The sequence below is a fragment of the Anopheles ziemanni genome, chromosome 2, assembly GCF_943734765.1.
Source record: "Anopheles ziemanni chromosome 2, idAnoZiCoDA_A2_x.2, whole genome shotgun sequence".
Classification (NCBI taxonomy): Eukaryota; Metazoa; Arthropoda; class Insecta; order Diptera; family Culicidae; genus Anopheles; species Anopheles ziemanni.
In genome coordinates, this window is record NC_080705.1 from 78,196,796 (window position 1) to 78,211,199 (window position 14,404).

At 41.3% G+C, this 14,404-nt stretch overlaps 1 protein-coding gene across 1 annotated transcript; it reads left to right on the forward strand.

Annotated features, from left to right (window-relative positions):
• The first annotated feature begins 11,852 nt into the window (after positions 1-11,852).
• LOC131294439 (27 kDa hemolymph glycoprotein-like) lies at positions 11,853-13,007 on the forward strand. Its single transcript, XM_058322485.1, has 6 exons — positions 11,853-11,898; positions 11,975-12,209; positions 12,296-12,459; positions 12,555-12,681; positions 12,760-12,880; positions 12,957-13,007. The coding sequence occupies exons 1-6, from the start codon at positions 11,853-11,855 to the stop codon at positions 13,005-13,007; spliced, it is 744 nt and encodes a 247-aa protein (XP_058178468.1).
• The last annotated feature ends 1,397 nt before the right edge of the window (positions 13,008-14,404 follow it).

The following is a 14,404-nucleotide window of genomic DNA, read 5'->3' on the forward strand; positions in this document are numbered from 1 at the left end:
AGTTTGTGTTGCTGTCATAACTACCGTTGATGTTTTATTTTTGTTCCTTGCTGATGGAAACCACTTGTCATGGAAACGTCAAGAGTGGGGGAAAAAACATAGATACCAGGTTACTAGGGAATTTATAAAAAAAATGCGTTAACGGGTTCATTGAATGCAATGATTTTAAACGGAATGTGAAGTTTTGCTGATCAAATTATTTCTGGCATTACAATTGATACCAATTAGGTACATTATTGCCGAAAAGAGGTGGCAAATTTACACCATTACAGTTGAACTTTGGATTCAATAATAAATAATAAATAATAAATTAAGTAATTCTACTTATACAAGAATGCATTAAAAAGAGAAAAAAATCCAATGTTATTCGGTCTAGTGACAATAATTCCCCCATCGGAATGAAATTGGTTCATAAACAGTGCCGGTGCCCCACATTTAAACTTAAGTCGTCTCAAATTGGATAGTGTCACATTTGGTCCGGCACATGAAAGCCTCGGAAAATTAGATTTCCCAGCTGATGCTAGAGTTTCGGTGCAACAGCAAAGTGCATCAAGAAACAAGAGCTCGCAACGGTTTTCTTTGTGCAAGTAAAGTTTGTCTCACAGATGTAGGAGGTCGAGAAGTAGTGGCCAAAGCAGTTTAGAGTAAAGTTTTTTTCCGATCCCCATTCGGAACTGAATAAAAGGTAGGGAAAAGAGTGAAAAGGGGAAATAGAGATAGATATAAGTTTCATGCAAATATAGCAACGTTTTAAGTTCCACCTTGATCTTGTCGAATTCTCTCAAACGATTAGTTCCATTCCGTATTTGCAATTTCTAGTGCCATCCGCAAGGACTATAAGAGATTAATCGAATCGAAAACTATCTTGTCTACGAGTTTGTTATCTCCGGGTTTGGGATTCAAATGCATAAATTTGATCAATCTGATCGAATCATATCTACTTACTTAATTGAAAAAACTTGTTCCTTTTTAAACATAAAAAAGTATTCATACCAATACGGCTCGAACAAATTTGATTTTTAATCACTATTTTGCAATATTTATTCAAAAATGAATGAATATAACATGCTTCGTCATGGGGAAGAACATTTATTTCTCTTTACTTAATTGGATTTTCAAATGTGCTTCCACGGTGCGGCCCGAATTTTACGTTCTGAATGTGTGCCTTGTTTAATTTTGGCCAAACTTTTAGACAGCGCACTTTATGCAGGGATGATTGTCTGCCATGTCTAACTGTTCAACAAAGCTCGTTTCTCCCACAATCGTTCCATCGGAGGAGTGTTTGTAGGTTTGCCCCGGCCGGTGCAGCTGAACCGTGAGAAAATGGTCAAAATGGCCGAAGGGGTTCCGAGCTCGATGGGAAAAGTTTGCGAACCCGATATGAAGTATGTGATGGGTTTTCGCATGGTCGGATACGAAAGTGAGTACTTCTTCCATTTTGAGGTGTGCGGGACTCGGGAAAACTACCGAACCAGCACTGCATGAACACGGGGTGCAATCAAAACTTTGAAACTTTGAGGCAATCGAACGCGAAATAAAACAGTAGAGTCGGAACCATTTGAACACTGTTCGAACGGCAAATATCGTTCATGAATGAGTCTTCCACAGCTCGTACTCTCGTCCCATGGGACGCCTTTCGGTTGGAAAGCGAATTCTATCAGAAATTACCCCGAACTGAATCCCGTAGGTGCATCTGTTACATTAAGTTGGTGAACTAGAATCATTTGAAGGGTCAAGGAATAAGTTAACTAATTAGTCAAATCAACCAATCTTCAACACGTTGTGCAACGGTTGGGATCTTTCCAGATTGATGTGTATTTTAATCTCAGATGAAAAGACTCTTTTCTTACTTTTCAGCATTTTTTTTTGCATGTCCACCAACGAGTCGCACCATGTTTAATAGATTTCCAACAATTAGAAGGCAAAATCCTCACTGGGTGAGAGGCCGGAAAAATATGTTACGCAAATGATTGTTTCCAGTATTTCCGAGCAATGTTTTATGATCATTATTACAAACAGCCTTTTGCTATTAATCTTCTCATAATTACGTTCTTTTCATATAACATTTCAAACACTGTCGAAAAAAGGCAAGGTTGCGTGGTTTGTTTCTTTCCATTAGTGGTTAGCTCTTGTTTTTTTAATCCCAGTTTTTTTATTGATCCTACAAAATAAAGTTGCCTTTTATTACTGAAACGAGAACATATTTTTAATAACTTCCTTCGCAACCCAATAATTTAATTTATGTCACCGTATCGTTTGCAGTCGCGTTTAAAAAAAATGCAATTAACTTTCGGTGCACCTCGCGGCTCCGTTTTGCCGTGCGGAAGCAAAAACCACTTCAAACAACCGATGTGTCATGTAACGTGCGCAAATTGTTCTGTCAGTCGTGTTAATTGTTGTTGATGCACCGCTGTCAGCAACACGGTTTGACCATTCGACCCGGGAGCAAGGGGAAAGAATTAAATAATTAAAATAAAAACGGGAAAATCAGCTCATTTTTCCGTCGGTAAATTTTACCAGGTATCCAATCAGTTATTTAAATTTTGAAAAACCCCACATTTTATCTTGTTTAATATTGCACCTATAAAAAAATAACGTTAAAAAATTGTCACTATAATAAACACACTTTGAGCGAACATTTGTATGATGTCCTGCAATGACTTTGTTATGGCACCATTCTTATTTCTTTCTCGCATTATAAGATGGCTGGTTTGGAAAGGATTTGCTTCTTGTTTCAGCCCCGGCTCAACCTTATCGGCCTGGTTTACCTGTTAATCAAGTTGCACGGAGCCGTAGTTCCTTCTATTTTATATGTGAGTTTTACGTCCAGGGGGCCAAGTTTTACGTATCTGTGTTGCATCATTTCGTTTACAGTGAAGTTCCTAAATTTATCGGACGTTTTTTAGTTTATTTGATTTTTTTCCTGAGACAGAATTATAAATACATAAGTTTAATACAACAGCAAAGGACTGTGAGAAGGTTCACCAGGATTCCTGTAATATTTTTAAAAGTTAAAAAAAACTTTTTTGTTGTAAAGAAGAGCTTGAAAGATTAAATTTCAAAATATCTTCGAATATAATTTAATGTGCTATATTTGCTTGAGAAGAGGTCGTTTTAAAAAAATTAAATATTTTCAGACTCTTTGCTTACCTCAGTATATCTTGCAGCCTGTGCAAACATTTGCCAAACTCATTACCTCCGACCATTGCATATAATCCATCCTAAGCAAGGTTTCCAAACACACACACACACACACATACACACACACAAACGAAACAGCTTTCAACCCCCGTTTGGCCACCCATTCCTGGACGATGATGAGCAAATGCTTGACCACAATGTTTTACGACCGGTCGACATGTCAAAAATCAACATTCCTGACGAAACAACGTGCATCGCTACACCGGAACCGGATTCCGGGGTTTTCTCTGCCTCCTTCACTTCCTCTTGTGCGCTCTCTCCTTGGAAAAGCATTGGCAGTCGAGTGGAGTGGTGTTTGCTGGGTGGACAGGAGGGGTCGAAAATGAATAAAATTAATTAACACCTTCACAAACCGGCCGTAGCTTTCGCCGGGAGGAAAATTGGCCTTTGGTTGAGTGGCTCCTGCTGCTGCTGCTGGCCTGAAGTAAAAAAGGGAGAAAAACAAAAGGCTTAAGCATAATCTCGGCGGAGTGATTTCGGTTTAATGGAACTGCTCGAAAATGAATTCGTCCGAACCCCTTACGTTTGCTCACCGGAGAGGAGGGGGTGCAACAGGGGGTGGTAGGTTTTTCTTGTTTCTCGCAGTGAAGCGGCTGCGGCTTTGCGTTGTAATCAGGTGAAATGGGGATCGTAAAAACTTTCGTCGGGCGCATTTCAATCCTTGAACGGAAGGTTCCAGGAACCACCGACGGGGTGGAGGACGGTTCGGAAGCTCCGGGGCAGAAGGTGTCAACGCCACCAACGGTGGAACACTTGTAAATTTGTAATTGACAGCCTCGACGTGGCGCAATTTCTTGCTCTGTCGGTGACATTCTTCACGCGCGTGACGATACGAATAATGGAAGCCTTTCGAGATACCACACACCTCTTTTTTTTACCTCCCTCTCGAAAAGTTGTGCTTGTACGAAGCACAATGTAGTTGTGGCACGGGTGGAATTTTTCCGGGTGGGAAAAAGGCAACCAGTTAACCAGGGCAACCAGTTGGGCTCGGAGGGATTGAGAGTCAGAGAGAGAGAGAGACGAAAAAAAAGACCCCGTTGAGTACCAATGGACGACACCCAGTCGGGCGTAACGAAGGAAAATGAGGAACGATGAACGATGAACAACTTCCGGGGGAAATACGAGAAGAACAGCAAAAAAAAGAAAAAAAAATAGCAATGCACACATTCTTCCGTTTTCCTTTATTTTTTTTTACGACGGACGAATATTTCATTTGCGGTAGTTATTTTCGGGCCAACGACCACCGGAAAAACTTTCGTCTTGGGGGAAGGAAAGCTTGGGATTTTTACCTCCTCCCCCGCCCCACCCGCCACTGGCGAAATACAGCGGCTTTCCGCTGTAGATAGCGGGAACTGGCATTGTAGATTGCGTCAGGAGATTTGCAGCACGACACGGTGAAGGATTGCGATTTAGAGCAAACTTTTGCGGCCGGATGGAATTATGGATGGGTGAAACGCAAATTGTGTTCACGGGGTTTTAGCTGTGGTGAATGTCTTTGTGTATATTTTAATCTGGTTCCGTACTAGTTTCTTTTACGTTTATGTTACCCATTTAAAAGAAACGGATTAGTGGAAAGATAGATTGAGTTCCTTGTGTCAATGTATCTTTTTATTAAAGAATTACATCGCTCGGAATATTAACGTTTCGACAAAAGAGATTTTCAAGAATGATGCACATTTCATAAAAAAAAAGAAATATGGATTCATTTCACCTGTTGGTTAAGACAATCTTATTACAACATCAATATTGTCTCAATTGAAACAAGACTAAAAAAGGATACCAAAAGGAACAGAAACATCTTTTCGTCCCATTATTAGCTGCGCATCTCCTGTTTGGAATAATTGTGCTCAAATTCAATGAGAAACTGCTGACAAAAAGGAACATGATTTTCAAAATAATTCTCAATCTACCACCATAGTACAGCACACGGTCATTACATGTAAGAACTAATTTATCTGTAATAAGCAAGATCCTACAAAATTTGAATTACAACAATTATTACAAATGCGAATTTAGTAGCATGAACTTTATAAATCAACTTATCTTGCATAGGTGTTGGAAACTGTTCCAACGTTGTGCAAAGAGAAGAGAAGAAAAAGAATTCCTTAGGATCCGCTGTGGCGCGGAACCAAAAAATTAGTCTTTATTCTACAGGTAATGTTTGCACAATAATCGGTCATCGCGCCAAAAGCCCTATTTAAACCCCCCAAGGGTCATCGCTCCTCTCGATCAGCCGATCCGTCAGCTGATCGATGAAGTTCCATTTTGGCTTATCAATATCATCAGGCTGTCTGTTCTTAGACGAATTGACAGCTGGCGTTAGAAGCAAAAGTGTTTCTAACAATAGGAGATAAGCTAATAAGTTTTGTTAGGTTAAGTTATAGGTTTGGTAAATGTAATTTGTTTTACTGAGGTTTTTTTTCTAAATTTGCTAAATAAACGGTAGTGTGCAAAATAGATCATATGCTACTATTGCTACACCACAAGGAACTCCAGTATTTTCTTTCCGAACACAAACAATAGTCGCTAAAAACCGTTGTATTATTTTATACGAAAAGAAAGTTCAGTTTTATTAGACTCTTTTTTAATCTGATTTTGTTGTTTTGCTTTTCCTGTCGGTTGCCTCGCGCTCACACACACACACCTTTTCTGCCCCGTCGGCCGGCTTTCCCATGCTTCCATTTGCGTTGCTCTCTAGGGTGTTTTGTTTGTTTCAAACAAATTCAGTGACAGTGAGTTTGTGCCTAAGATTTATCTTCGTTCGATTTTTTTTTTGTTTTGTTTTGTGTTGTTTTTACTTTTTGGTTCCCGCGCGACACCAGATTCGATTGGGATTGGGACAATCGCTTGCTCGTACAACCTTTCCGCCCCGGGGGGGAAAAGTGGCCTCCCGAAGCCAATGGCCGATGGTTGGTTACACGGTCGCGTAGATTGACGTGTGGCAATAGTGTTGCGGTTCGCTACAAATTATTTGTTCTCTACATTAAATTCCTGTGATAAATGCAACAAACCCTCGGAACGGGTTGCGCTGAAATTCCACCTTGTTTGTTTTTGTTCGTTTCCTACCCTCCAATTCCCGACGCCATATGATCGACCGCTCACAGCAATCCTCACAATTTTACTAGTTTCTTTATTTTACTTTAATCTACCTCATTGCCAACGTCATTGCTTCCCATCGCTAGTTTCGGAGAAGAGTTTTATCCCTCTCCTCTTTTCACCACAAGTAACATAGTTTGCTGCTCATAGAGAATTAGCTACTTTTCACATGTTTCGTGTTTCACGAGATGCTCATTTTGTTAGTTTCTGTGGTTTTTTGTTTTATTATTATTATGTTTTACAATTTCTTGTTTCGTAATGAATTCTGTGTGAATACCGTTAGGTGTAATTATTCTTCTAAGTATTTCCTCATCGTTCCCATCGATGGCTATTCACTGCCAAGAGAGTGTTTTGTTTTTGCTTTTTCGTCCGTGCATACAGTTTGCACAATCAAACTTAATGTATTGTTAATATATTACAGTTTTGTATTTCATTCTATTTCGGCCTCCTTTCCCTTTTTTCCATTTTCGACGAACATGTTTGCGTCTCGGGTTTTGATCGTTTGTTTTCTCCACATAGGTTTCGTTTTCCTGTGCTCTACGTCCTCGGACGAAAAAGACACGGTTTTGCTGCTAGACTCACCAGGGTATGTCAACAAATTTATTATTTTATCTTCAACTAATTTCTTTAATTTCTCCTTATCTCTCAAGTTACGTTATCTAACAAGAAACGGAAAATAACACGAAAGAAGGGGCAACGATGTACTTTTCGTGTTTAGTATCTGTTTTTACACTAGTGAAAAACTGAAGGTGAGTAACTTCAAATAGTAGGAATTAATTTATTTTGCCCAATAGATAAAAAATTAATTTATTTTGCCCAACAGAAGTAAACAGTTGGTTGGTTCAAAATGTTTTCGATAACGTGGAGCGATCGGGAAGTGTGTTTCGGCTCTTTGAAATTAATTTTATTGAATCACGGGAATATTATTTCCCTTAGATAACTATTTACAGGATATACTTTTCCCAACCGTTCCCGCTAGTGGAACCCAATGGGAAACAAATCGTTTACTTTTTTTTTTAATTCGATCCCTTCACTCGCTTCCCATTCCGCTGGTGAACTGGACTTCATTCATTACAGCTCGTTTGATTCCGCGTGAGTTTGAAATTTTTGAGATTTTGAGAACAATCGTGTGTGGAAAAAATCATAAATACATCCTTTGTGCAACTTTCGAGCTGGAAAAAAACAAATAAGAAAAGGACACTCTAGTTTCATGACTTTCCCAGCAGCATTTGTGCCCCGTTGTCGAGCGGAAAAGTTTAGCATTTCCATAATTCCCACCGGTTGAGTATGCCCCCGCGAAATGTGAGCAGTAATGCAAATGCATTTTCGTTTGCATTTATTCAGTTGCTACGTCGAGTCCCTCAAAGGAAGGAATTTGCATTGGACGAAGACTTATTTCTATAGCGACGCTCCCGTTTGTGAAGGAAAACTCATTCCTTTTCGCTCGAAAATGACTCGGATCCGGCGGTATTGCGTCTTGCCCTTCGGTTTGGGGAAACAATTCAACGACCGGATGGTGTCTGAAAGCATCCATCGCAAGTCAATGCACGCAGTGAAAATGGGAAACATCTCGATTGGCTTCGTTCTCAAGCGCTTCAAAGCGGTCTCCCAGCGGGACGCTTGATGGAGCGAGTTTTTTTTTTTCAATGAAATGAAGCTTTAACGTTTTCACATAATTTATCAACAGAGTCAACTTTTGCTCCAACTTTTGCTTCCATCGGTCCTCGGGTTGGTTTTTACTGCGATGGGTTGAAAATGAGGTAAAAAGCGAACAGTGCATTATACTTCTGAAGAGCTTTTCATAAACCGTATTTTATTGTTGCGCTTTTGTAGCAACAGCGGGGCAGAAACGTCAAGGTACTGGGGTGGTTGAGAGGTAAGATCATTTGGGGAAGCACTGGTTTGCCCCACTTGGCTTTTTTTTATTCATGCAATGGAAACAAAGAGTTGCTGATGGCGAAAGTTCTCATTTGCTTGGGGTGCCAAAATTAAAGCCACTGATTTTTACTTTATGCTGGTAACGATTAAAAATACAAAATGACCGGGTTTGTCAAAAGTTTACCAAACATTGTATTGACAACATTAAATAACGATAATGTATTATATATTTTTAAACAAGAAAAGCCAACAGCTCTTCAACGAACAATTTACATAACTTGAAATAATATTAAGATTAATATTATAAATCAGTTATTACTTTCTGCATCCTGAACAAGAACCAAAACAAACTATGGAAGCTTTGTTGAAGAAAGTTCATATAATTTTTTCCCGATGAATGTTAATAGATACGGGCTCATTTCAAAAGCTCCAATTTCAAGATCCAGCAAGGAAAAAATAATTCAGGGGATGTTTGTTATGAGTTGAAAAAGTTTGGGCCCGTTATTAAAACAGTACACGTACACGTATTTCGCCATTAACAAAACTAATGGTTGTTTAATTGCGATAAGCTCCAATTATGGAAAATTATCCACCACTCTTGAACATTGTCCACCGCAGCAGGGTGCTGGCCCTCAGTTTTCCAAAGCCAATATTATGCATGACAATTCCAATGTTGCACCTTTAGGATGCAATGCGTTTGCGTCCTGGAGTGAGGGGGAAAAATAAAAAAAACATTGAAAATTTGTAAAACTGCATCCGAGCAAAAGCAAGTTTTTGTTCCACTTCGCTCTTTGATCATCGCTAGTTTGTTGAGCTGAATAAACGTGTACAGTTTTAAGAAAATAGAGTGCGCATCCAAATTTCCACCCCTCCCAACATGAAACGTGCGCCAAACCGGGGTTAATCGAGAAGGACAATCAAGTGCAACCGACCCGTTTGGCTGGCGGGAGTGTGTGCAATTTCCCATTTCTTCCTCCCACCACCACGCTCCGTTGTTCGCTTTCTCCATTCGATCGAGCCGCTTTTTGTTAAAATGCTGATTGGAATGCGTGAACGAGTCCGTGTGTCCATGAGTGAGTGAGCCGTTCCGGTTCATTATCTGACCTTACCGCTTGTTTGGCTTATTGAAAGCTGGTTGGTTTTTCCGCCCCACTCCACCCTAGAGCGTGTGGCCATGGCTCGATGCATTATTAATGCACTTTTGTGTTGATTCGTTCATCAGCTCGCTCCAGGACGCTCCGACGGGGGACGGGGGTGGTATAAGGTCGGCGTTGGGAAGGGAATCATTCAACTGACCGTACATCGAAAGGTTAATGGAAGGATACAAAAGGTGTATTTACAAATTTCGGTGAATTAAGTGGACATATGTGTGTTCCGGGTGGCAGTGGAGAGGGTGTGGAAAAGGGAGGGGGAATGGAATTTTCATTTCGATGTGTTTTCCTTTCGCAAGCATCCGGAAGGGCACTCTCTTCGAATGCATGACAGTGGAAATGGATTGCAAAAATGAATGTTTCATTCGGGGTTGAGCCTTGTCTCTCGCTTCTCCTTCTCTCTCCCGGATCGCCCGAGGACTTTCCAATATCAGCATGGCAGACACGCACACTCGTTTTCCCAACCAACGTTTTTCAGCGTTTAATTTACCATTTGCAAAATTGTGTCCCATTCGGTTCGGTTTGTGCGTTTCCTCCATTGATCTTTGCTTTAATTTGTATATTGTTGTGTATGCGTTCGGTTTCACCTGTTTTTGTTCTGCACTCAATTTTCCATTCATACTTTTGTCCGAGTGAGTTTTTCCTCCGATTGTTTCCCGTTTTTCGTCTCTAGTACACTGTTCAATGATTAACTTGCCAGTTTTATTCTTTTGTTTCGTTTCCATAGTTTTCCCCAAACGGTAGCGCTTATGCAAGCAGCCTTTTCCTTTTTTTTGTTTCATTTTGCACATTATTTTTGTGACGACAAAAGGGGGGGCGGGGTTAAAAACAAAATGAAACGGATCATGTGCAATCCCGGTGCCACCGTGCACACAAAGTCATGTTTGATTAATTCATTCGGCAATCGCGAGCCCGGTGTGTCCTGCTTTAACAATGCATCCGCCGGACCGGTAGAAAATTTTCCAATGCAACTCATTTAAATTTTTAAGCTCTCGCTTTATTTACATGTGCCGAACGGTGCGCTTTATACTTTCCGCACGCGCATTTTTGCCCCCCGTTTGGCATTGCTTTCCAGGTCGGTTCATTTATTTTGCGCGTATCCTGTTACGCCCGGTCGGTTCTTCTTGGGCCATCCACTTCGTGAGGTTTTAAAAATAAACTATTAGAGAAAAATGGATGGGTTTAGTGGGAAGAAATAAACCAAACTTTGATTCATTTGCAGTCCAGTTCACTAGCGCTTCAGTGGGTAAACGGTAAGTAAAACTAGAAACAAATCGCTACCTATGTACAAGAAGCCCTGGAGCCTCAACCTTTTGCCGTACTTGATCCTCCCCCGGATCAGTTCACGATTTCGTTTTCATTGAGTTTCTGTCTGCACATATTAGACGTTCGTCGTCGAATACGATCCATAATTCATTCTCGAGGGTGCTTGAGCGGCTTTAGTTCATCCGATGGATAGATACATGGGTGGAAAATGATCAGTTAGTTTATATGAAACAAATTGAGTCTATTGTCGCCAAAATCCGATTCAACAGAAACACGATTGCCAACGGGAAGGAGAAAAACAATATAGTACGCTATTAGTTAGACCCGATTTGCCTCCCGTTCACGACACGGGGAACCACTTTTACTCGCAGTTCGTGCAGATCGGGCAGCCATTTCGTGTCAACCTGTATTGCCTGTCCACCGCCGCGGGTCGGGTTACACGCCGTCCTCCATTAGGCGTAGCTCGACTTCAGCAGATAGGAAAGTATCACGCTGGGAAAGAACATACACTCGAACAGGATGGCCGACAGCTGTGACGTCGCGGCGGCCCCACTCGTTTTCCGGCGCGAGATAGCCGCGGTGTTGTCACCTGAAAGAGAGTCGAAGGTAAGAAATCGTATATAGTTAGAGTATTGGCTAATAATTTTGTTACATATTTTAATAAAATAAAATAAGTTTTAACCTCTTCAGCAACAGAAAATAAAGAGAACGTGAAACCCACGAGAGGAACGACATATTTTCAATCCCATGAATGAACTAAACGCACTAAAAGTACAAAGTCAAAACGGGTTTAAGTACGACTGTTATCGTCTAAAGAAGATTAGAACGGGAACCTTTCGAACTGTGATGAGCGTCAAACGCCCTGTCGATCGTATTGGTGCCCTATTTCTCGTCCGGCCAGCTGCAAATTAGCAGCAGCTGTCCAAAAAATCAAATGCGAGCTGTTTGTTTAGGAGGTTTCTTTATCACCATTCGAGGGGGTACCTTTCTTTCGCCTCCATGGTCAGCTTTGCGTAAATTCGGACAGCGGTCATCGCCTTGACCTTACGGGATGATAAGAATGCGGGACCACCAGTTGCTTGTAAGAGTGTGTCCAAAGAAAATAAAAATAAAAACTCATAAATTTGTAACTTAGATTGATGCTGGATCGTCTCTGAAGTCACATTTGGGGTTTAAGCGTCGTAGGAGAAAGGTGTCTTTGCTTCTGGAGTCGTGCTAGAAATTTGTTTCCAGTGTCTACTGTTGGTACCCATAACGAAAATGGTCAATTTCTCGTTGGTTGTTGGCGCCCTGGCGCTGATGGCAGGTAATGGTAAAAATATTTGCTCTCAAAAATCCCTCTCAACCACACCCCATTTGGTTAACTTCCTTTATCCACACAGGAACACGTGCGATGTTCGTACCGCCAGAGCAGAACGCTTCTCCTGAGGCGCTTGTTTTCGTGAACGGGATCCAAAAGCTATGCATGAACAACAGCAATTCCGACGATGCCTTCCCCCAGCTGATGAACTCATTCCAGGGCACCATGATGTGCGTGATGACGAACTTCGACCCGCAGAGTTTCGTCATGGACTTGAATGGGCTGTCCAGCGAGACGCGGACGACATTTTTCTCACAGTGAAGTGATCTACCAGTTCGAAGCGAGAATTCAATTGCGGTTGTGTTCGCTGACATTCCGGTTTTATCGATGCCTCCTCCCACAGGTACTGCCCGCAGGTGAAGAGTGTCAGTTCGTGCCTGGACGGACCGCTGAACGCCGCCAAGACCTGCTTGCAGGAGCACGACTACAAACTCTTGAAGGCGGTGGTTGGCATCTTCCCGGATGCGGTTGATCTGATTTGCAAAAATGATGGCGAGCTGGTGTTCAGTAAGTTATTTGCACTTTATGCACTTTCGATGTACGGTGTAGCAATTCTTTCCGCCACTTGTTTCTATCCATTTTGAATGTAATACTTTTCTCAGAACTGAAGGACCCGAAGTACAAGGAATGTCTCGACAAAATCAATGAAAACGTGATGGAGTGTGCCGCACCGTTCGCTAGCCAAGCTCAGCATTGGGAAGTGTCAAAGCTAACGAAGGCACAATGCGGGTAGGTTAAACGATCGGGGATCGAGTTGAAAGATCGGTTTAGACCAGATTTCGTACTCTTTGTTTACCTCTCCTACAGAACAATCACTGATCTGAGGCAGTGCCTTGTGCGTAAGCTCAACGCTTGCGAGGCCCCGGATCTAATCAACGTGTACGATCTGTTCCACAACACGCTGTTCCGCATGACTCCGTGCCGCAACGTAAGTGTGACCGAACAACCAAAAAGATTCATTTCGTCATGATCATTCCTGACATGCCTTTGTTTCTTTCCTGCAGTACGTGACGAAAGTGACCGAGATTGAAAACAACACAGTCAACGAAAATTAATGCCAGTGTGCAAACGTTTCGCTTGCTGATCGTATCAAGTCCAGGAATTGTTTGCCTTTTTAATGGACTTTTACTTGGAATAAATTGAGTCTGAACAGTATCATCACTGCACACGTTTTCATAATCAAAGCATGCACAATCGCCCTACGATTGCAAAAAAAAAACAAAAACATAAACAATTGTGATATTGCTGGGTTTCAGAATCATTCATCACGAGCTCCAATGCTCCATTTCAATGTTGTATGAATATCCGATAATGGGAAAACAAGGGCACAGGTTGCATTTACTAGGGCGTTCTAGAAAATGTTATCAGAAACTAATCGAAGGAGCGTTGTCTGATCATCAAGTAAGCTGTATTCAAATAAGTAGTATTATAAGTAGTATTAAGTCGTCGATCATACACGGATTAGTTGTGACAAAAATGACCAAACTCTTGTTGGCTGTTGCACGTTGCTATCGTTAACCTCATGTGAGTTTTGACCACACTGGCATACACTCTTCTTGGTTCCAAAGTGGACCTGCTAAGGAAGCTGCGTGCTATGGCTATGCTCGCGTGATAGCAATAAAAGCGGAAGATAAGGCTCCTACTGCACCATTGGAGGATGGGTGAAGTAAAATACGTACTGACACAGAAAAACTCGGCTACCAGCAGTTCGGGGTACTAATCTTGGTTTCATAAGGAGAGCAGGAAGCTGTAGGAAGAAAAATGTTGCCTCCGTGGGGCTAGAATTCTCCATGAGCTTTCAATGTTTGACAATTGCTTGAGCTTTCAATCCAAATTTAAAGGGAATAAACCGTGTCGTCGGTTAGAAAATCGGCCCATGAGCGCCGGGGCTCATCACCTCGACGGCGTGAGTTCGAATCCCAACCGAGACCGGACCCCTCTCCTGTACGAGAGGACTGACTATCCACGTACAATAGGGAAACAAGTCTCGTAAGCCCTTAACAAGCCTCGTAAGCCCCCAAGAAGAAGAAGAACTCGTTTGAAGAACGACCGACATAAGAACCACCTACATAAGGTTTGATAAGTAGTTAAGTGTGTTGTGATAACGGTTCCTTACCTTTATTGCACATTACCAAAAATGATTATACACTTTGAAGAGTAAAATCATTCTATTCTGATCTGATATTCCTGTTATTTAGCTTTGGTTTGCTTTAAAATAAACAAACCAAAAAAGTATTTCAAACGAATTTTTGAAAATTTAATTTGTTACCTAACCGTAACACAAAAGTGATCAGTGAAATAAATAAAATTTAAAATACATTCAAAATTAGATCCTGCTGTGTGTTTGTCGTGTGACTCTCCGTCGTCTGGTATGGTTATAGAGCTCACATACTCCTTCGAGATATAGAAAGATGTCTATCAGGAATTATGCATTAATGTGTAAGAACAACGC